The sequence below is a fragment of the Mauremys reevesii genome, linkage group 7, assembly GCF_016161935.1.
Source record: "Mauremys reevesii isolate NIE-2019 linkage group 7, ASM1616193v1, whole genome shotgun sequence".
NCBI lineage: Eukaryota > Metazoa > Chordata > Testudines > Geoemydidae > Mauremys > Mauremys reevesii.
The window spans coordinates 5,606,399-5,627,268 of record NC_052629.1 but is presented as its reverse complement, the minus strand read 5'-3'; the positions used below and the strand labels follow the sequence as shown (position 1 = coordinate 5,627,268).

Here is a 20,870-nt window from a genome sequence, read left to right as displayed (position 1 = left end):
CCCCAAGGGGGTTTCTGTGATCCAACCCATCACAGGAGCCACGTCTCCTCCAGCCATGGCACGACCATGCTGGTGTTGGGTTGGGGAAGGGGCACTTCTCCCCCGGCCATGGCAAGTCTGTGCTGGGGGAGGGGTGCCTCTTGCTGCCGCAGCCCTGAGCCCCTGCGCGGGGCTTAATAGGCAGCAGTGCAGCCGCGTGGCTGTGCAGCTTAGAGGAAACTTAGCTCACAGATCAGGATTGGAGCCCATGGTGCTTAGCACTGTACAAATCCAGACACTTGGATGACACGGTTCCTGCCTTGAAGAGCATATTATAGGCAGGGCTGGTAGCACTGCATGCTATTAAGGTTGCCCTCGGACTCCTAGGCAGTGTGGAGGGGAAAGCTGCCTGGTTTGAATGCAGCAGGGACAAAAGCCAGCTCAGGGAGTAGATTGGGACAAGGAGTGAGGGAGGGGGATGAAGTGAGGGGAAAAACTGTGACGGGGTGTGGGAGGGAGGGGACTGGGAGCCGAGGGGGAGGAGGGGCTGGTTAGTTGGGGAAGCGGGAATTGGTTGGGTAGGAAGGCTGGCGCAGGGAGCCAGGTGGGGAAGGGAGGCTGGACCTGTGCAACCCTAATTTGGGCCCTTTGTGCATTTGAAGAACATAGAACTAGTGAAAACCTGTGAAAAGTCTGGTTTAAATAAGTGGCCTAGCATTGCACAGGAACTCTGTAGGGATGGAATCCAGTTCTCCAGGGCGGCATTCAACTGCCTTAACCAGGATGCCATCCTGTCTCTTCCTGCAATCCTGTGACGCATTCACTACACACCTTCCAACCTCTGCACCAAATGAGACGGGCCCATCAGACAACAGCCTTTGTCACTACGCAACCCTGCTTCATCCCTACAGCAGGCCATCCTAGGCACTGAATGAAGCAGGGGTCCTGTGAAAAAAATACTAGGGGTTCATGTAATCAGAGACTGTACCAGAATGCCTGCACACAGTAGGGTTGAACTAAGGTTGCACAAGGAAACTTAATTCTGGCATTTCCTATCTTTTGAGTGCCTGACTTTGCAACCTTAATAAAGTTCTTTTAACAGATTTTTTTATGTGGAATGTAACCTTTTCTTTTGGGTAATAAATAAGAAAATGACCCTTGTGGTACCTTCTAACTCTATGCTTCTAACACGTAGGTTTTCTTGCATGCAGTGTACATGTAGGTGCAAAAGGCATACAGAAGCTCCCCGACTTATGCAAGTGTTCCGGAACGCCTTGCGTAAGTCGAATTTTGCGTAAGTCAGGAACAATTATGCCTCCCCCCCCTCCCAAAAAAAAAAGCTTACGGAACTTATGGAACTTTTCCTGTAAATCTGGATTTCTGTAAGTCGGGTTTGTGTAACCCAGGGAGCGTCTGTATTCTACATCTGTGCTAAAGGCTTAAGGAACATCAAAACTGACTGGTTCAAAATTGTAGTCACCATTTAAAAAACTATATACTGGCTTCCCAACCTTGAAAAATCAGTTTGTTTCCCACAGTGCGGACTGAAGTGTTTCAGAAATTCCAGACTTCTCTGTTATGTAGCTTTACAGTAGCAAAACCGTGGGCCTGTTCGCTGTTTCTCTCTTCTGCTCCGTTCTTGTGAGCTGGCTGGATAGTGAAATATCAGAGAGATGGTGCGAGATGCACAAGTGCTGGCTCTCAAATTTCTACACAGCAGCTCTGTCTGATTCCTGCCCTGCCTGCCTTCAGAATGTTTGAATGAAGGACAGTTCTCCATATTTGTCAGGCATTTCCAGTATTGCCATGTGTCATCCCATTGTGTCTTTATTGCAATTGTCTTTGCATGGACTCTGGCTCTCAAGGAGCTCTTCCTTATTCTTCACCTGAAGTCACTTTCCTCTGGGATATCATTAATCATTTTCACAGCATCCAATTTTAATGACCCTAGCAGAAAATTATGAGGTGAGCTGGGGAATAGAACCTGCCTTTCATGCAACGGTTGTTGGTAAATCCAAGACCGCTAGGGCTAGATAAATGGCAAGCTGAGATTCCTGTGGAAGGGAGAAGGTGATATTTGAGGCTTTTGAAACCTCTAGAATGGCCTTTTAAAGTCTGAGGTTTTACTAAGTTCCAGCAAACATCTTTTCCCTATTATTTTAAACGGTGGTTTCCCAAGAGAAATTTAATTTACGCAGACAAGCAAAAAATCAGTAGTCATTCCAGATTTACACCTGTCTGTGACAGACAGCAGAATTGTATCCCGTGTATTTCTAGCTAATTGGAAGCCTGCATGATTATTTAAGGTGCTTTTCTTACCCACCTGCTAGGATCTACCAGTGCAATAGAATAAAAAAACCAAGCCTGCTGCACTTCCAGAGACTTTGAAATTCAAAGGATTTAATTTCCATTTTAAAGACTATTAATGAAATCCTGCCTTCACTGAAGTTTTCCTCCCACTGGGGCCGGGATTTCAACATATACGCTTTTCAGGGCAGGGACGACGCCTACACAGCAGCTAGCACGATGAGGCCCTGATCTCGGTTGGTGTCCCTAGGCAGTACCGCAGCAGTGTATCTCCCAAGTAGCATGTGCTACTGTAAACACATCAGACACGTCCTCTGTTTTCTACAGTCTTCTCATAGAATATCCAGTTACGTCTAAGGTCTCAGTCGTTCTCTTCTGGGGCTCCATGGTCTGGGCCCAGGATATCTAAGAGAGCCTAAAGTTTTGGGGTAAGGACGGTGGCCAACAACTCCGCTCCTCAGGGACAATGGAACCGTGTACCGCCAGGGTGAAGCTTATCTGTGCAGGAGACAGAGCTTTCTCAGGGGCGGGTCCCAGACTGTGGAATGAACTCCCCAGGATTGACCATAAACTTACCCAGTGCAAGGTGTACTTCTGTGACCTGCCTTCTCTAACATAAACCCAGCGTAGGGGTGGACATTTTATAAACAAACAAACAAACGTAACCGTAAATCCACTGCAGACAAAATTTCTCCCCCTTGAGAGAGGATGAGACAGATGATAAACTACGTTTGATAATGTTAGTCACTCACTCAGTGCTTTGCTGAGAGGCGCTCAGATATCACGGTGATCAGGGCAGTATGAAGACCAAAGCAGAATAGAACTTGATAGAACAGATTTGTAAAACAAATAACAAGTAAAAACTAAAACCCACAGTTACTGTGAATTCTAAGTAGAGGCCTTAGGAAAATGAAATGACACTTAAAAAACCTGGAGATTTATGGTATTTGCATGTTGTGTTCAACTTTTGAGAAAGGTACAAACTTGCAAAAAAAGAGTTAGGAAATCTCACTTGGTGTTTTTTTTTTGTTTGTTAACTAGGCCTACTTCAATCCTACATTATCCATTTTCTGAGGACCCCAATTAAGAATACAAATCAGCCTGTACCCACCAAGTACAATTCTGAACCTTGTGTGTTTTCTATTTGTAGCCATTCCCATTGAACGTTTTCCAAAAGTGGCCTTTTTGTAGAAACTTGATGAAAAACTAAACCAGGTTGTGAAATGCTGTGGAATGAAGTGACAAATATTTTTGCACAAGAATCTTGTGGACCGGATAAATACGCTCCTCACGATGCAAATGCTCTGGTGGTTTGTCTGTCAATCTAAGGTCCTTAGATGGCCCTCATCTCTGTAATGTCTGAGTACCTCATACTCCTTAACATATTTATTCCCGCAACAATCCCCATGAGGCAGGGCTGTGCTATTATTCCCATTGTACAGATTGGGAGCTGAGGGATACAGAGGCTGAGTCATTTGCCCTCAGGAAACCTGTGACAGATCTCCTGGGTCTTAGACTAGTGCCTTATCACTGGACTAGGGAGAGAGACTGCATGACTCCCTAGCGATCTGCCCGCCATCAGCCTTTTTCACTTGGTACCGTGTCCAATCTGACATGGGAGTTGAACATGGTAATAACAGATGGGGATCCTTGGTTAAGAAGACATCTGAAGGCTCCTGCTCCCATCAGGAAAGAAGAAAGGGAAAAAAATATCCCACTATGATCCTTTGTTCCGCATTTTCTCTGAGGCCTCTCCACGGAGCTGAATGTAGTACCCCTTATCTTTTAAAAAGCATAAAGGCAATTATCTAGCCACAGACCTTTGCAAGGCAGCCTGATGTAGCCAGAGGCAGGGAGCGATGCTTATCCAGCCACGATCTCTGGAGATAAAGAACCTCACACTTGCACAGACTGAAAAAGCAAGAGTTCCTGCTGCTAAGCATTTGGGCCGTGAGATAGGAGGAGATGCAGTCTTGCTCCTTCCATTTCCTCTACCAGATCCTTATCTTGTGTTGGTAGATGAAGTTTGACATTTACTTTAAAGACACAGTAGTGGGCCACACTCTGCATTCAGTTACACTGGGGTCCATTTTTTTTCTATATTTGTGTGGCTGGAGGCAAGGACGTGACAAGTCAGGAAATAATTTTTTTAACCCTGTTATGGTGACCCAGAGGAACGGGGTTAAGGAGGGCCGTTGGGCCCAGCTAGCCCTGCTCCGTTATATCTGCAGCCAATGCCAGGCCTGGAGAGGAGAGAAAAGGAGGGAGTCTGACTCAGTTGGGGCTGACCAGCAAAGAGGCAGGAGCCAGCTCTCGCCTTGCCTGAGGGAAGGAGCACTAGCCTGCTGACTGAGGCAGCCACCAGAAACCAAGCAGTGTCTTCCTGGCAAAGGAGACCGAGAAAGAGGCCTGGGAGCATCCAGCCTGAGAGGAACCCAGGTGACCAGAGCACGGAAACCTTGTAGGGATTCCGACTCCGCCAAACAGATGACTGCCCCTCCTGGAGGAATCTGAGACGACAGCAGCAGGACGCCACACAGTGTCCATGAGAGGGCGCTAGTAGGAGACAAGGCACAACAGGAACTTGGACCCAGGGGTCCACGGCCCAAATGGTAGAAAGTAGCTCCATGCTGGGAGGTCCTCTTCTCAGGGGTGACTTACACAGGGTCTTGCATCTTGTGTCATCACTTTCACTGATGTTAACTAGGTGCAAAACACTGCCATTCCCATCTGGCTGTTTTACAGGTGTAAAAGATATCTGAAGGTACAAGGCAGTGGTGTCTCCATCTCCCAGTGTATAATGTACTATACAGTTGAACTGTATCACATGAGGCTGATTTGGGGCTGTATTGGGTCCTCTAGCCTGCAGGGTTTGTACAGTTGCAACTCCCTAAAATGAGTCTGGCGGGGATTCCTTTCATAGATTGCACAGTCAGAAGATATCACTGTGATCATCCAACATAAGAACGGCCAGACTGGGTCAGACTAAAGGTCCATCTGGCCCAGTATCCTGTCTTCCGACAGTGCGACCTCCTCTGTAACACAGGGCACAGAACTTCCCCCAGATAATTCCTAGAGTACATGTAGATCTTTTAGAAAGACATCCCATCTTGATTTAACAATGGCCAGTGATGGAGAGTCCACCATGACCCATGGTAAATTGTTCCAATGGTTAATTACCCTCACTGTTAAAAACGTACACCGTATTTCCAGTCTGAATTTGTCTAGCTTCAATTTCCAGCTATTAGACCTTTCTGTGATAGACTGAAGAGCTCATTATTAAATAGTTGTTCCCCATGAAGATACTTTGGCTTTGTCTACACTTAGGGCCGGCTCCAGGCACCAGCATTCCAAGCTGGTGCTTGGGGTGGCAATCTTCAAGGGGCGGCAGGCCCTGTTGTTTTGCCCCCAGCAGCGTGCCAAATTGCCGCCGCGGGCGGGGGGGGGCAGTCTGTGTGCCCTTAGGGCGGCACGTGCGTTTTTGCGGTGGCGGCAATTCGGCAGCAGCTTCTCTATTTAGCTGTCCGCGGCGGCTTCAGCTAAACATAGAAGCTTCTGCAGAATTGCCACCGCCGCGGAAACGCGCCTGCTGCCCTAAGGGCTCACGGACTGCCCCCGCCGCCCATGGCGGCAATTCGGCGTGCTGCTTGGGGCGGCGAAAACCGTAGAGCCAGTCCTGTCTACACTGGCACTTTTGTTGTAAAAACTTTACATGAAAAAACACCCCCCAAACTACAAAAGTTTTAACAACGAAAAGTACCGGTGTGGACAGCACTTCGTTGGTAGGAGCTGCGCTCCTGGCGAAAAAGCTACTGCCCCTCATTGGAGGTGGTTTTATTTGTCACCGGGATAAAGAGCGGCCACACAGCGCAGCCGCAGTAGCACAGCTGCGCCATTGTAAAGCGTGCAGGGTAGACGTAGCCTTAGAGGCTGTAATCAAAGCATCCTGTAACTGTGTTTTTGTTAAGCTTAAATAGATAGACTCAAATGTGTTAGTCTCTACGGTGCCACAAGGACTCCTGTTCTTTTTGCGGATACAGACTAACACGGCTGCTACTCTGAGCACTGTGAAGCATGTTTTCTAATCTTTTAATCAGTCTTGTGGCTTTTCTCTGAACTCTCTCGGATTTATCAACATCCTTGAATTGTGGGCACCAGAACTGGCTACAGGATTCCAGAAGTGGTCACACCAGTGCCAAATAGAGAGATAAAATAACCTCACTAGTCCTGCTTGAGACTCCCCTGTTTATGCATCCCAGGATGGCACTAGCTGTTTTGGCCATAGCGTCACCCTGCGAGCTCATGTTCAGCTGATCATGCACCATAACCCCCATATCTTTTTCAGAATAACTGCTTCCCAGGGTAAAGTCCCCCATTGTGTAAATACGGCCTGCGTTCTTTGTTCCTAGGTATATACATTTATACTTTGCCGTATTAAAACACATATTGTTTTCTGATGCCCAGTTTAACAGGTGATCCAGATCACTCTGAATCAGTGACAGTGACTTGTCCTCTTCATTATTTACCACTCCCCTAATGAGTGTGTTATCTGCAGACTTTTTTATCAGTGATGATTTTATATTTTCTTCCGGGTTATTGATAAAAATGTTAAACAACTGGGGACCAAGAATTGATCCCTGCAGGACCCCACTGGAAACAGGCCCACTGAATGACGATTCCCCTTTTGTATTTATATTTTGTGACCTAGCAGCTAGCCAGTTTATAATCCGTTTAATATCTGCCATATTAATTTTATATTGTTCTAGTTTTTTAATCAAAATGTCCTGCGGTACCAAAATGCTTCTCCAGGGACAAAGTCTTGGACTGCCTGTGAAGGAGACATAGGGAGTAGTCTGCAGATCCCTGGTTTTGGGGGAAAGCAGCAGGCCTGGGATGTGCCAGTGTTACCCTGGGTTCTTTCAACCCAAAGCTCTTGGTAACTTTTACTCTGTACGAGGAGGTGTCAGGAAATATATCAGGGGAGACATGGCCGTCCGACCGATAGATGGCCGGCACAAACAGGACAACACAAGAGTGCTTTCACTTAAAGCTAAACTTTACTTAGTCTCGAGCACTTACACATGTCCGCAACAAGATTAGTAAAAACACTCCCAACCTTTGATAATTACCAAAGCCGAGCATGGCTTTCGAGTGACACAGCGGCAGGCTTCTGGTGGCCAAATCTTCTGTCTGCCGGTGGGGACCACAAGATGTATCCAGAGGGAGAGTCCAAAAAGAGTCCAAAAGAGTCCCCAAACAAGTCCAACTATCTCAAGCTTTTTCCCCTTATTTATACATCAGTAATAGTATGACATGTCCCTTAAAGAAACCTTGTTAAGTGAGCAGTTTCAATGATCAAGCAAACGGTTCCTTCTGATTATTGATTAACCAGGTGTGGGTTTTTCCAGAGTTTGCAACCTTGAGACCCCAATAGACATTCCTGCTCTTTTAAAATGCATGTATCAGCAACTTCAACACAATTCTTATCAGTGGGGTCAAGCTGCCCTTTCTGTGGCACCCCCAAACTCCCCCCCCCGCCTTTAACAATAAGCCATAGTGGTTTTTGGCACCTTACTGGTTTGCCAGAGTCTCCCCATACACCAGTCCCTCCACAGTTAACTGTCCTCCCCACCTCTGTGGGAGCAAGACTGCCTCTGGAGCCAGGCTGCCACTATTTTCTCTGCACAAACCTTCATTTCCAATGTGTGCAAGGAAAGTGTGGCAGGTGACTCCAGCATGGCTCCTCACGTGCTTCAAATGGGGGCATGAGGTGGAATGTAGCAGCTCTCCTGGCCCTTGCTCAATCCCACCAGCAGCATGTGCCTGGTGCCCCTATAGATTTGGGGCAGAGGGGGATGGAAGGAGTGTGCTAATATTTTAAGAAAGCTTTAAACCCAGGCAAAGTAATGTCAATAGGAGTTACTAGCGTGGATTGGTGGAAGACTCTGCTCTGTGCTGTGTAACACTGGGCATTTTCACGAGAAGCCTATGGAAGCCCAGGGTGAGCTCAGGACAGAACTACAGCTTTAATTTAGCCTAACTTTGAGTTTGGTGCTGTGTTTCTTCTAGTGTGCATGTGGGATTGAGTGGGTTTAGACTGTCAAACTTATTAAAGATTGGAAATCATCTCCTTATATAGACACAGACATTGGTCCTGACTTTTCTGCCTTTGAACTGCAGCCAATGCTTTAGGGCTCCTTAGGCACTGTGTTGACATTTTTTTTCTTCCCCCGAACAGGTATATATCATAAATGTAACATGGTCTGACTCAACTTCCCAGATCATCTACCGGAGATACAGCAAATTCTTTGACCTGCAGGTAACCGTTCATTTTACTTACTGGAAATATTACTTGTATTGGTTTGTACATTTCCACACCATCATCATAACATTAAATAAGACTTTGCACTTGTATAGCCTGTTGCCTCGAATGATCTCAAAGCACTTGGCAGACTTTTCACAGGATGTGAAAGAGGTAAATCCAGTATTATCCTGCCTGTTTTACAGAAGGGTTAATTGAGCCATCGAGAGGTTAAGACCCAGATTTGTCAAGATTGGCTTCTAGTTTTGAGTGCCTAACTTCAAACAGCTAGGGCCTGTTTTTCAGAAGTGACTTGCTTGAGGTCACACAATGAGTCAATGGTAGAGGTGGGAATAGAACACGTGTCCTGACTCCCAGTCCCCTGTTCTAACCATTAACCCATCCTCCCCTTCCAGAGATAGGAACAAAAGCCAGGAGTGCTGACTTCCACGGTATGGAGAAATGCTACTGTGGCACAGCTGCAACTCTGCCGTTATTGACACTTACTACAGTGACAGAAGGGTTCTTCCATCACTGTGGTAAATTCAGCCCTCTGAGAGATGAAGAATTCTTCCACTGAGGTGTCTACATCAGGGCTTAGGTCAGCCTAACTACATTGCAGACGGCGTGACATTTTTCACAGCCCTGAGTAATGTACATACGTCGACCTAACTTTGAAGTGTAGACCAGGCCCCAGTCCTCTGCTTTAAACACTAGAACGTGCTTCCTCACCATATTCATGTCAATGTATTTCGCTGTGCTCTGTGCCATTTCATCATTGTCTCTCCAGCAGCAGCCCATGTTGGTATGAAAATGAACTTTGCTTTACAGCTACTTGTGTGTTTACCCAAATTACAAAATTCAGCATTTGGCTCCAGTGATTAAATTATTTGCTATGCTGTTCGTAGGCTGTTGGAAGACTAGTGAGAGGGCTCCTGCTTGGTATGCTAATTAGCAATAATCCAGACCCACTGCTATCTTTCTAGACAGCTAGAACATAATTGGCTGGGGTTATAAGATCACTCTGAAGTGCACTGATTTCTCTGTCACACTCGTAGAGAGCTCAGAGCTCCAGCCCTGTATCCAAGCACTGCTGAATGTTGGGAAAATGTTGATCTGTTTCTGAAGCTTTCAGTTTGGGCCTGTGTGTGTTTAGAATACTAAGAAAGTCCCTTCTAGCTAGCGTCATGGATGTGCACAGCCAGCCGCAAACTTCAAAGCCGTGTCACGATCGATGATATAAATCTGTTTGTCATGCTGATCCTGCAAGAAATAGGTTCCTTGATTTTGGGGTGGCCAACATGAGATCCCTTAAAGAGGCCTGATTTTCAGAATCAGCTCCCTTTGACGTGTCTGTAGTTGGGCACCCCAAATCATTAGTCACGTCTGAAAAATGCAGGCTATAGTGCTTTAGTTTCTTCAACCAACAGCTTGACCTTTACGTAGCGAGTCCCATGACCCAAATCCTTAGTTTGTGGTACGGATGAAATGAAATGGAATGAAGGCAGAAAAGGGAACATTCATCATCTTTCCTATGTTTCCTTTTGCATTCCCACCCCTCGCCCCACCCATTGACTGGGTTGAAGTGCGTAGACTGGTCAATACCAAAGCCATAGACAATAAGTCCCAGTGCAGTTGTTTCTCTGTGGCTGATGTTGTGCTTGTTCACACAAATCTGTGTGTATTTGTATTAGCGTAAGAGTCATGGCCAAAGCCGTTGTTTCTTTCTTTCTCTTCCTTTTTTTTTTAAGCTCCAGTTCTGTTTTCATGTATATATTCTTCTGGGTCTCCTAGCCTTTCCTGGTGGGTTTGAAAAGTTCCCATCAAGCTGAAGTTATCAATGGGGTTAGTGTGTTGGACAGGAAATGATGTCTCAATCAGGGAGAGTGAGTCCTGAAAGGTCCCATTGATAAGTGCAAGTGCCTAGCGCCAGTGAAAAAACTCCTGCTTGTACAACATGGCTCCCCCCCACTAGAAAATATTACAAGAAAGGAATGAAATTCCTTTATTTAACCCTTTTCCCTCCCAGGGATTTCAGGAGTCACCCTTTGTGCCCATTGGAAGGGCACCAGTGTACAAAGAAATTTGCAGCATTCCTTAAGAAGGAAGGAAAGACAGCATCTCCAGGGATTAGAGCACAGGGTTTGAAGTCAGGTGCCCAGGATCTTCATCCCAAATCAGCTAGCGACTCTCAGAGCAAGTCACTCACTTCTCTGTGCCGCGGTTTCCCCGTCTGCAAAATGGGGGCAATGATGCATGCATGCTATTGTAGGGTGCTTTGAGATCGATGGGCTAAAAGCACTACTGGAGTGCAGAGTATTATTGTTATTTTATTCATATTAATTATGCTGGATTCCTGGTGAAGATGGACATTACTAATTCCATCAGCAAAGAGGCATGCACTGTACTCACTTCCCTTTTAACATCTTTAATTATAATTCTATGAACAGCTCAGCGTCAGGGATTTAAAATATTAAATCAGCTCTCTTGGAGCTTCTGCAGTGGGTCTGAGAGGGGAGTTAGAAAGTCAAAGACAATAGTGGGGTTTCACGGGATGCCCTCTCAGAGCCACTAACTCCTCGCTTCATCTGTGGCGACTCCCCTAAGAGAGGGCAGAAATCCATACCATCAGCACAGCATGCAGATAAAGAAGCTTTGAGCGTGTGAATTACATTTGGGATGAGGAATGCAAGTTGCCCCCAGCCCAGGGACTCCCTATCCCCCACCCCTCCATGTGGCCACCCCATGGCCACCTTGTGTGGAGTCACTTACGCCTATGCAGAGCAGGGCTGCTACTTGGGCCTGTTGTAACTGCCCTGGGCATACTTTTTGGTTAGTGCCTCCCTGTAGTTTGCAGCTCCGCTCACCGTGCCTCCCCCTCTCCACGCTGCTGCTGTGGAGAGAGATGCCACAGTGTGGTGCTTCGTCGCAGGCCGAGGTTGGAATGTCCCCCAGTGTTGCTCCCCCTGCAGAGTGTAATAGCAGTGGTTCTGCTGCCTCGTGAACCTTTGAGTTCCCCTCAGAGGTTGCGGGATTCACCTGATAGGGAGGAACATGGTGCTGTTGAGATGGGACAATAAGCTCTTTGGGGCAAGGACTGTCTCTTTTGTTCTCTATTTGTACAACGCCTACTGCAATGGAATTCTGGTCCATGACTGGGGCTCCCAGTGGCCACTTCAATTAAATAAACAGATGATAAGAGCCTCAGACCTGATGAGCAAGATTTTAAACTGGAAACAAGTTTCAGCAGCCTTCCTGGAGCGAGGAGGGGATTAAATTGACATCTGGGCCTGAGCTGCAAACTCCCACTGTAGGTGTCAATCCCCAGTTCCCAAAGCAAAGCTCAGGTGTTTTGGTCTGGACCACAGGGCAGGCTGTGGTGACACTACCTGGTTGACGGTGAGCAAGACAATAACTCCAGCATCCCTTTCCCTTTGCCCAGGCCCTGGGGGGTGTCTAGGAGGCCGACCAAGGTGGAAGGTCAGGGAGAAGTCAGACTCCACACTCAGGGCCACAGGGCCGGGCTGATCCCTGCACTGGGAAGATTTTATTATGTGCTTGCTGAGCATGGGAACACTGTTTTGCATAATCAAGTCCATTTACTCCTCCCTGCATACTCCCTACTTCACTATAAACAGAAAATCAAGCGTGCACTCGGTGGTCTAATGCAAGCTGTCAGAGGCACCGTATGTGTCCCAAACCGCTGGAGTTTTCTGACAGACAAGCTTGTCCCATCGTGTCTGCACTTCTGGACTTTGCTGTGCACCTATATGTGTTTCTTTTTGCTTCTGAATGGACGTAGAATAACAAGAAAGGCTTGTAATGACTTAATCAAAGCTGCAAGGGCTGATGTTGACAGTGATACCTGATAGCACTCGAGGGGCAGCCAGCAGAGCTGCCTGGAGGAGGAGAAAAAGGAATACAAATAATTAATTTTTTTGCTACCATTTTTTGTTTCTTTTAAAAAGCCCACCCTTTCCCAGTTGCAATCTCCATTGGCAACGACTGGGAGGTGGTAGATACTATTTCTCCTAAATACTTTCTAGCAAACCCTCTTCTTCAGCCCTGCAGGTGTGAAGAGTCAGCCCCAGTTTTCTTCCACTGATGCAAATCCCAGGTAACTTCAGTGGAGTTACTCCAGATTTGTTCGGGTGTAAGTGATCTGAATGAGGGGCCAGATTCTTTTCGGGAAAATGATCAGGGCGACATGTTTATACTTTCTGTGCAATTTAAGAGCTGGAGATTGCTGAATGGAGTTGGAGAGTGGGTGAATGTCATTGAAACTGGTACCTGTTCTGTGATGCTTGATAAAATAACTCCTCCTCCCACGCTTCCAGCTGAGGGCTGGAGATTTATAAAGTGGGGTTTAAATTAAACGATGCAGTAATCTCCTGATTTAATTGGTGACAGAGTCCCATCCAGTGGTGACATGGATCAAATCATGGCAGCAGAAAACGTGCTGGGGTTGAAATGTCAGTAAATGGGATCAGCAGTATTGATTAACTCAACATTCAGTGGTGCTATCAAGTACTTGTCTCATTATCTGTTGCCTTCCACTCTGTGGAGTCACTTACACTTGTGCAAAGCAAATACAAATAGGGGCTAAAAATGCTACTATATCGGAATGGTGGCTTTGGACACCCACTTTGCACAGAAGTCAATGACTGCACAAAAGCTACCATTCCAGTATAGTAGCATTTTTACCCCTGCTTGACATTGGCTCTGCTTGGGTGGGAAGGGCTATTCTGCCTGGTGAAAGGCAGCGGAGAATCAGGTATAAGTTAATGTGAAAGTGGCATTAACTTCTATGGGTTGGCAGTCAGTGTGTGAGCAAAGTGGGTGTAACTTACTAGGTACTGCTCAGTATGGCATAGTATTCTGTGGGGAGAGGACTCTGTGCAACTCCTACTGATTTCAGCACAAGCCCCTCTCCACTTATATCAGCGATGGGTTTGGTCCCACCGGTGTTTGGGATGGTGCGAGGCGTGCACTTCTGCTTTTCTTGTACACATTTGGTTAGTGATATGCCCCGTTTAGCCCCTTGGATGTTTCTTGCACACCCACTGACTATCAAATCCATGCAAGATAACCTTAAGATAACATCCATCTGTGTCACACTCAGTCTTGGCACCATGATTTCCATCACTGCTGAATTTGGTCCAGTCACTTCCATGGGAGATTCTTCTGCTTACTCCAAGCTACATTTGGTCTTTTGTGCACGGGTTGGAGGAAATGAATACGGGCAGAACAGCTCAAATAGCAGAACAGAAGGAAAGGGCCAGAGACGAGGGCGTCTGTCTGTAGGCTGCATTAGAACATGTGCATCAGCGATCGGTGTGGATTTCCAAGGGCTTCCCCTTGTTTGTAGTTCTAAACTCTAACTCCTTTGGGGAGGCAAGAAGTGAGCATTCAATTTCAACGGTGAAATGACCCACCAGCAAAGCGCCACTCTGACCAGATTAGACATGGACTGGACTGAAGTGAGTTGACTGTGGTGTAGCGAGGGTCTTTCATCAGATTTCATTTTCTCCTGGGTGAAGTTCACACTTAGCAGCCCCAGTACCTGATACGGGGTAGGCCTCTCCAAAAGGATAAAGACATCTGTTTGTAGCAAGCCCTAACCTTTCACCTGGAACGTGAGTAATTACAATCCATCCAAGGTCTCCTAGCATTGCAAATTGATTCACTAGTCATTGTAATAGGATATAGGCATGTGTTAGTAGTTCACCCATGCTGCACTCCCCTAATGTGGGCCAAATGAGCTTTTCGTAGTCATTATAATACCTGGCATTTCTACAGTGCTTAACGTATTCAAAGAGCTTTGTAAGACCTGGAGCCTGATTCTTCATGGCCTTATATCTGGTGTGAGCATCGTGCAAAATGAGTATAAAATGCTGCTCATGCTGGAAGTGAGTGGGAAATTCTGATCTGGATGCACTTGACACTATGCAGGGGTGCGAATGATTATACAAGCTCTAAGGCAGTGGAGAACTGGAGCCTGCAATTAACTAACCCTCCTAACACCCATGTTAGATTGGGAGTTATTATTAAGCGAGTTTTGCAAATGTGGAAATTGCTATTCAGAGGTGAGTCTAAGATGGCATAACTCATCTTCTTACAGCCCGTTCCATGTGTAAGTTACACCAGTTCAGACTCCCTTACACTCTCAAGCACATACCAGCAGGTCTCATAAAAAACCCCTTACACATCACCTATGAATTTGGCCCAGTGAGCCTACAGGCTCTGTTCTGATCTCACATGTGTAAATGGAATCTATTGCCTTCTGCGGTCAGTGGAGTTATATCAGGGTATGACCAGATCAGAATCTGCACAGAAGGATAAAATTCTGCTCTCAAATGTCTGGACTTTCCATTGATTTCATTAGGACCTGACAGTGTCCACTGGAGGTCAGAGTTTTTGCCCTATATATAAGAATCCTTTCTCGCAGTATTGAAATGCGGCCCCCTCTGGGGCGGTGGAACACAGCAGCCATTTTTAACAGCATGCCGTTACACTACACATCCTCAATTGTTGTGAAATGAAAAAGAATAAAATGCCAACTGAAGGCGCAGAAGGAATGTTAGGTAGGCAGAATGAAATTTCCCAGCACGATTACCCCATGTTGACATTTTTTGGCCACAAAGAGGCATCTGAAATGTTGGAATTTTGAAAAAACAAATAAATAAATCTTTATTCAAGCATTCACTCTGCAGATCAGTTTGCAGAAAATATCTGCTAGATTCAGTCCTGCTGATATAAGCTGCTTTTCCTAAAGTGGCACAGAGAGCCAACTCACTGGCTACTTAGAACATTTAAAAAAAATAAAGAATTTTATTAGCAAGATGGAAGCGCTTTAGTTGTTTTCAGGCTGAATATGAAACATCAGGAACTTCATTTATTATTCCTAGGATCATCCTGATTGTTTATAGAGCAGTAATAGAGTAACTGAGCACTAAAGATTGTATTAAACAAAAACTTACCCATAAAAACTATAATTGCAAACTGTAACTCTGTTCTTTTTACCTAGACAGTGATTCATCAGCAGAGCGCCAGCCACTCACTGATCCCTGGTCTGCAGTGTGCTTCTTTATATAAACACTCACCTTTCTGTCACCACAAAATGTATAAATTATTGTAATAAATCCACAGCCATCTAGGACTTAGTGGTTATAACTATGCTGTGTGCCATGGTCACTTCAAATTTTATGGAGACGGTAGGATTAGAAACAAGATCCTGCTGCTTCAAAAGAACCCATTTCTTCTAACTGAGCTGAAAGAGAATCTGCATTGGCTGTTAACAGTACAGCTTGTATGAAATACAGTGGAACAGTGCTGATTCCATCCTGTAGAGGGCAGTTGTGTACATAGTCTCTAGCTCTTTCATTACAGTATAATCTATGTCAATTATTACTATTTGTGTAGGACCTACCTTAAAAACAATCCTTTGTTGGTTCTGCAGCAGTAGTTAATTGACAAGCTCAGACCTGTGCTGAAGTCATCAGTGATGCAGAGAAAACAGACAAGGAGCTAGGAAAAAAAAGCCAAAAGTTAATTTCAAACCTCATCAGCCACAATGGAGGAAAACTTTTTTTTTTCCCCTGCGAAGAACAGGAGGGAATGGAGATGTATTTTCAAGTTTGTAAACAGTGTTGCCTGTAAACAAATGACCTTTTATTGCAAGTTAAAGATGCTTTAACTCCATTAGGTTCCTTTCCTGCCTTCTGTTGTGCAAAACAGCCATCTAGGTCACCAATACCGGTTTGTCCAGCTCCTCATGTTGGTGGAGGTAGAGACAGGAAAGGAGAGCAGCTGACGCAGTTTAGTGCATGATGTAGCTCGTCCCTGTTGTAATCAGGGCCACTGAGAGCGGGTTCGGGCCCTGGTGAAAAAATTTTTTCAGGCCCCCCAGCAAGTGCGGACTGGCTAAACAGGGCCAACAACGCCAGAGAAGGTGGGCCCTGGGCCCCCTTCCGGACCGCCGGGCCCCAGTAATTTGTACCGGCTTCCCCCCCTCTCATCGGCCCTGGTTGTAATCAGAAGTTTGGGAGCAATGTATGAGAGGAGTTCCTAGCCCATAGGATGGGCAGGGATCAGAAGTCTCTGCATAGCTGAGTGTGTATGTCTCAGGGCTTCTCAGGTGAGAGAGAGTGTTTGTGTATGTGTGTTGGTGCATGTGGAGAGGAGAGGTGGAGCGTTGGCTGCAAGAGTGGTGAGGCAGAGGAGAGGTCACAGGGAAAAGAGTCAGAGTGGGGAAAGAGGTGGATGGAAAGTGAGGGAGTACAGCAGCAGGGATGGAGCTGGGGTGAAGGAGGATGACGGAAGAGAAACGAGTGTTTAAAATTAGGGACCTAGTTCGCCAATGCATCATTCCAGTTCTGCACTGGTGGGACTCCATTGATAAAGCAGTGGTTACTCAGGACCCAGCACTCGAAGCTGTGCCATGTCACTGTGCATGTTCCCCTGTTCTAGTTTATATCCGCTGTCTTGAACAGAGATGGTCCTGAGCCACAAAGATTGGACCAGAACTTCTCTCAAGTATGAGGGATGGGATTCTGAGTCTTATTTCGCCCCATAATTGAGATGGGGAACTGCTTAGTAATTCAGAACCAGACCGGGATCCTGATTCCATACCGCACCCATGAAGTTCAGATCCAAGGATTTGGTTCAGGCCCATTTTCTATTAAAGGGAGTCTAGAGAGAAGGAGATATTCTAGCAACTGGACATTAGAATTTGGTTTGAAAGCAGCTGCCTTAAAAATAGGATTGAAATTGAATCAAGCCTGTGAAAATCCAGAGGAAATCAGAACATTGCTCTCTCAACCTGTCTTTCCTGAGAGGTCAGTGCAGGGCTCCCGGGGTGAAATGGCATCCTCTTTCTTAGTAAACACCGACCGTTTGTCAGTTTCTGTGAGCCAAGATTTGCACGTAGGGAAGTCAGAGATAGAACATTTTAAGAGTGATTCAGAAAATCAAATTCTAGGTACAAGCACCAAACTGCCCCAGTGTTACATGAGCCCTCTACAATTCAGAAAGGGTAGGGTAACCTACACACCTCCTGGGTGTGGTGTTTGGTCTCAGTGCCACTAGATGTGACAACTTAGAAAGAGAGATTAATGAGTTTGCTCTACAACTTAGCTAACAGCCAGTTGACTTTTAGCCGTAGAAGCTCACGCACTAAGCTCCAGAGATCCCAGGTTCGATCCCTCCTGCCGACAACCGGGTCTGTCAGTGTTACACTGGCAGCTATGTAGTGGATTCCACACTCCAGCTCTGGCTGGGAGCCTTGAATAGTTTTTAAATGATCCCATGTAGCCAAGTCAGGAGCATTATTGGCTATATCTTGTATAGAACTGTCAGGTCACTTCAGCCCAACACTGGGCGTTAGCGTGGTGGGGAATACAAAGGAGAACTGAGAGGCCCCTGGGAAAAAATAAATGGCTGGAGTGATTATTGAGCCAGGAAGTGGTTTGTTGTAACTGATTTAATCGTTATTTTAATGCTGATTTTCCTTCTGATGCTTTAGATAACAGCTGCCTGGGGCAATGTCTTTATCTTCATTGAATAAATGGAGTTGTTTATAATTCCTATTTCCATCATTATTTACATTTAAATGTCCACTTGGAAAACAATCTGTTCAGTTTCCACTTTTTGTTCCTGAAGAGACTCCACGTCAAACAAAGACTAGGGCCGTGATGGGAAAATGGCAAAGTCCGCTACAATAGATGTTGGATCCCGTGAAAACCTCATGTAACTTGGGATTGTGAAAAGGATCACCCTAACACACGTCACCAAGGGCGTTCCCCTCCTTGTGTCCTTTGCTTGTCGTCTTGGGTATTACTGCAACGCATGTTGCACAGGAAGATCATCCAGTAGTGGGGCTGGCTCAAGGGATTTTGCTGCTGGAGATCAGTTAAAAATGGTTCCACGTTCCCAGCTCACAAGTAGTCATGTTGCCACTATAACTAGGCTGTTGAATGTTGCTAGATCTCCCTCTCCAGGAGCTGACTTTGCTGCTGGTATGGGGGCACTGGCTCAACCTGCTGATCCAAAAGGATTAATTTCCTCGATAATGTGCAGTGTGATGGGGCGAGAGCCCCACACTAGCCCTGGAAGAGCGGAATTGGGCCAAGTGGGCCCAATCAGCTAATTAGGCTGCAAACAAGGAGCTGTAGGCAGCTAATTAGAGAGAGGCTCACCTGTGGAAGAACAGGCAGGGCCTTTAAAGCAGGGTAGCAAGCTGCAGACTGGGCTTCTGGGAAAGGCTACAGGAAGGCAGAGAGCAGTCACGCCCTGGGAAGAGGGAGAAAGGTTTGGAGCTGGTACGCCCAGAGAGAGAAAGGGAATAAGAGAGTAGGAAGCAGTCCAGGGAAGGAGCAGTGAGGGCAGAGAGAGGGAGCCCAGAACTGCCGTGCTGAGGGTCTGGAGGCTGGAGCCCAGAGAAGAGGGCGGCCTGGGTTCCCCTACCAGCCACTGAGGGTGTGGCGTAGAACTGAGGCAGCGAATGGGAAGACTGCCTAGAACGGCTGCTGGACTGTCACCTGGGAGGGGGAACGCTGAGTGACTTGGCCAGAGGGCTGAGTCACAAAGAAGATGCTGTGGGACCTGGAGCGAGAGAAGCTGCAGATCAGAGTTCTGTGCCACAGCCTCGGTGGCTGGTAGGGGAACCCTAATTCTGCTACAGCTAAGGGAGATTCTCCTTTGGCTCGGGGGATAGGGGCTTGTGCTTTCAGAGCAGAAGACAATAAGTTCAGCCTCCACTAATGAGCATGAAATCCTGTTTGGCCATGGAGTCATCACCACATCACCTCTGGGAAAGTGCACTGCGTGTGGTAACAAAGGTACAGGCACGATGTTTCCATGTGACTAGGTGTCACGGGTTGCTCCACTCACTGCTGCACTGGCACCTCCTCCTGGTCACTCTGGGAATTAGCTCTCAAGGCCGATGCCCCCGTCCATGGCCAATGCCCCAGTCTGCGGTTTGCACGCCACCACTAGCTAGGGCAATACACCACTAGCAATGGCAAGTAAACCTGTCTCACTTACCCTGGAACACTCCTGTGTTCTGAATCAATAATATATAAGCACTTTATCACGTTCCATTAAACTTCTTCCTTTTGTTGTTATCTTGTCCCACAATAATCATATCAGGCCATGAAGCTGGAGAATGAATTCGGCGTCTCTAACTTAGTCCTTTTCCCTCAAAATTAAATGCAAAGCCAACATTTAAGGAAAGTTGGGGATGTAATGCAGAACAGGACACAGAACAGATATCTAGCAGACAAAGGTACGACAAGATCCAATGGTTGGAAGTTGAAGCTGCCCAAACTCAGACAGGAAATAAGGTGTACATTTTTAAGAGGGAGGGTAAGTAACCATTGGCACAACTTACCAAGGGTTGTGGTCAATTCTCCATCACTGGTAATTTTAAAATCAAGATTCAATGTTTTTCTAAAACATCTGCTCTAGTTTAAATTAGTTATTTTGGGGAAGTCCTATGGCCTGTGTATGCAGGTCAGACAGATGATCACAATGATCCCTTCTGGCCGTAGCATCTACGAATCTATGACACTCTACAAACAGCATTTTTAATTCCTGCATTGGCATTACTTTCTTGTGCTGCACTATAGAGTGGCCTTAAGTATCTTTATTTTGCAAAGCCAGTGAGGAAATTAACCAGCTCCCATCCTCAATTCATTGCCTTTTGCAACCTTAACATTCAATACTGGTGGTTTTTCTCAGCATTTAATTTATAGACACCCTGTGTACTGTCGCTTAATCACAGTAGTAAAGCAAGCGCCAATTAATCTGCTGATTCAATATTTAGCTAGATGGGTGAGGATTTTTCTAGGGAATATTGAGAAGAGATAATTTGCCTCTTTGCTGTATCTTTTAAATACCCATAGCCTTGTACCACCTATTAGGTGACAATTTTGGTATATAAAGTGTGTGTAAATTTCCTGGCAGTGAAAACACTTCTTTACAGTCTTCATTTTGTGATAAAACGTAAGTTGTAAAAATTGAAGGAGATCGAGTTACATGCTTGTAATGAAAAGTGTGTGTGCGTGCTTGTGCACACCATTAACCACTAGTGGGTCAAATCAGAGTGACTCATCTGTGTGTCATTGGCCCTCTACTGCTAACAATTAAAAGAGAGTCTCCTTTGTGGGAGGAACTTGTGCTTTTGAAGTAGCAGCATCTGGGTTTTAGTGCCAGTTGATTGGTACGTAGCACAGTGCCAGCTGTGAAGTCCTAGGTAGACAAGTGTTAGGCAATTGCTGCCAGT

General features: G+C 46.1%; 1 protein-coding gene across 5 annotated transcripts in view; it reads left to right on the top strand.

The window, feature by feature from the left end:
• Positions 1–20,870, top strand: part of SH3PXD2A (SH3 and PX domains 2A) — a 373,953-nt gene that overhangs the window by 55,594 nt on the left and 297,489 nt on the right. For all 5 annotated transcript variants that reach the window (XM_039481034.1, XM_039481032.1, XM_039481030.1 and 2 more), the window contains one exon: positions 8,525–8,605. In XM_039481034.1, coding sequence (XP_039336968.1) covers positions 8,525–8,605 — 81 coding nt within the window. The remainder of the gene's footprint in view (positions 1–8,524; positions 8,606–20,870) is intronic.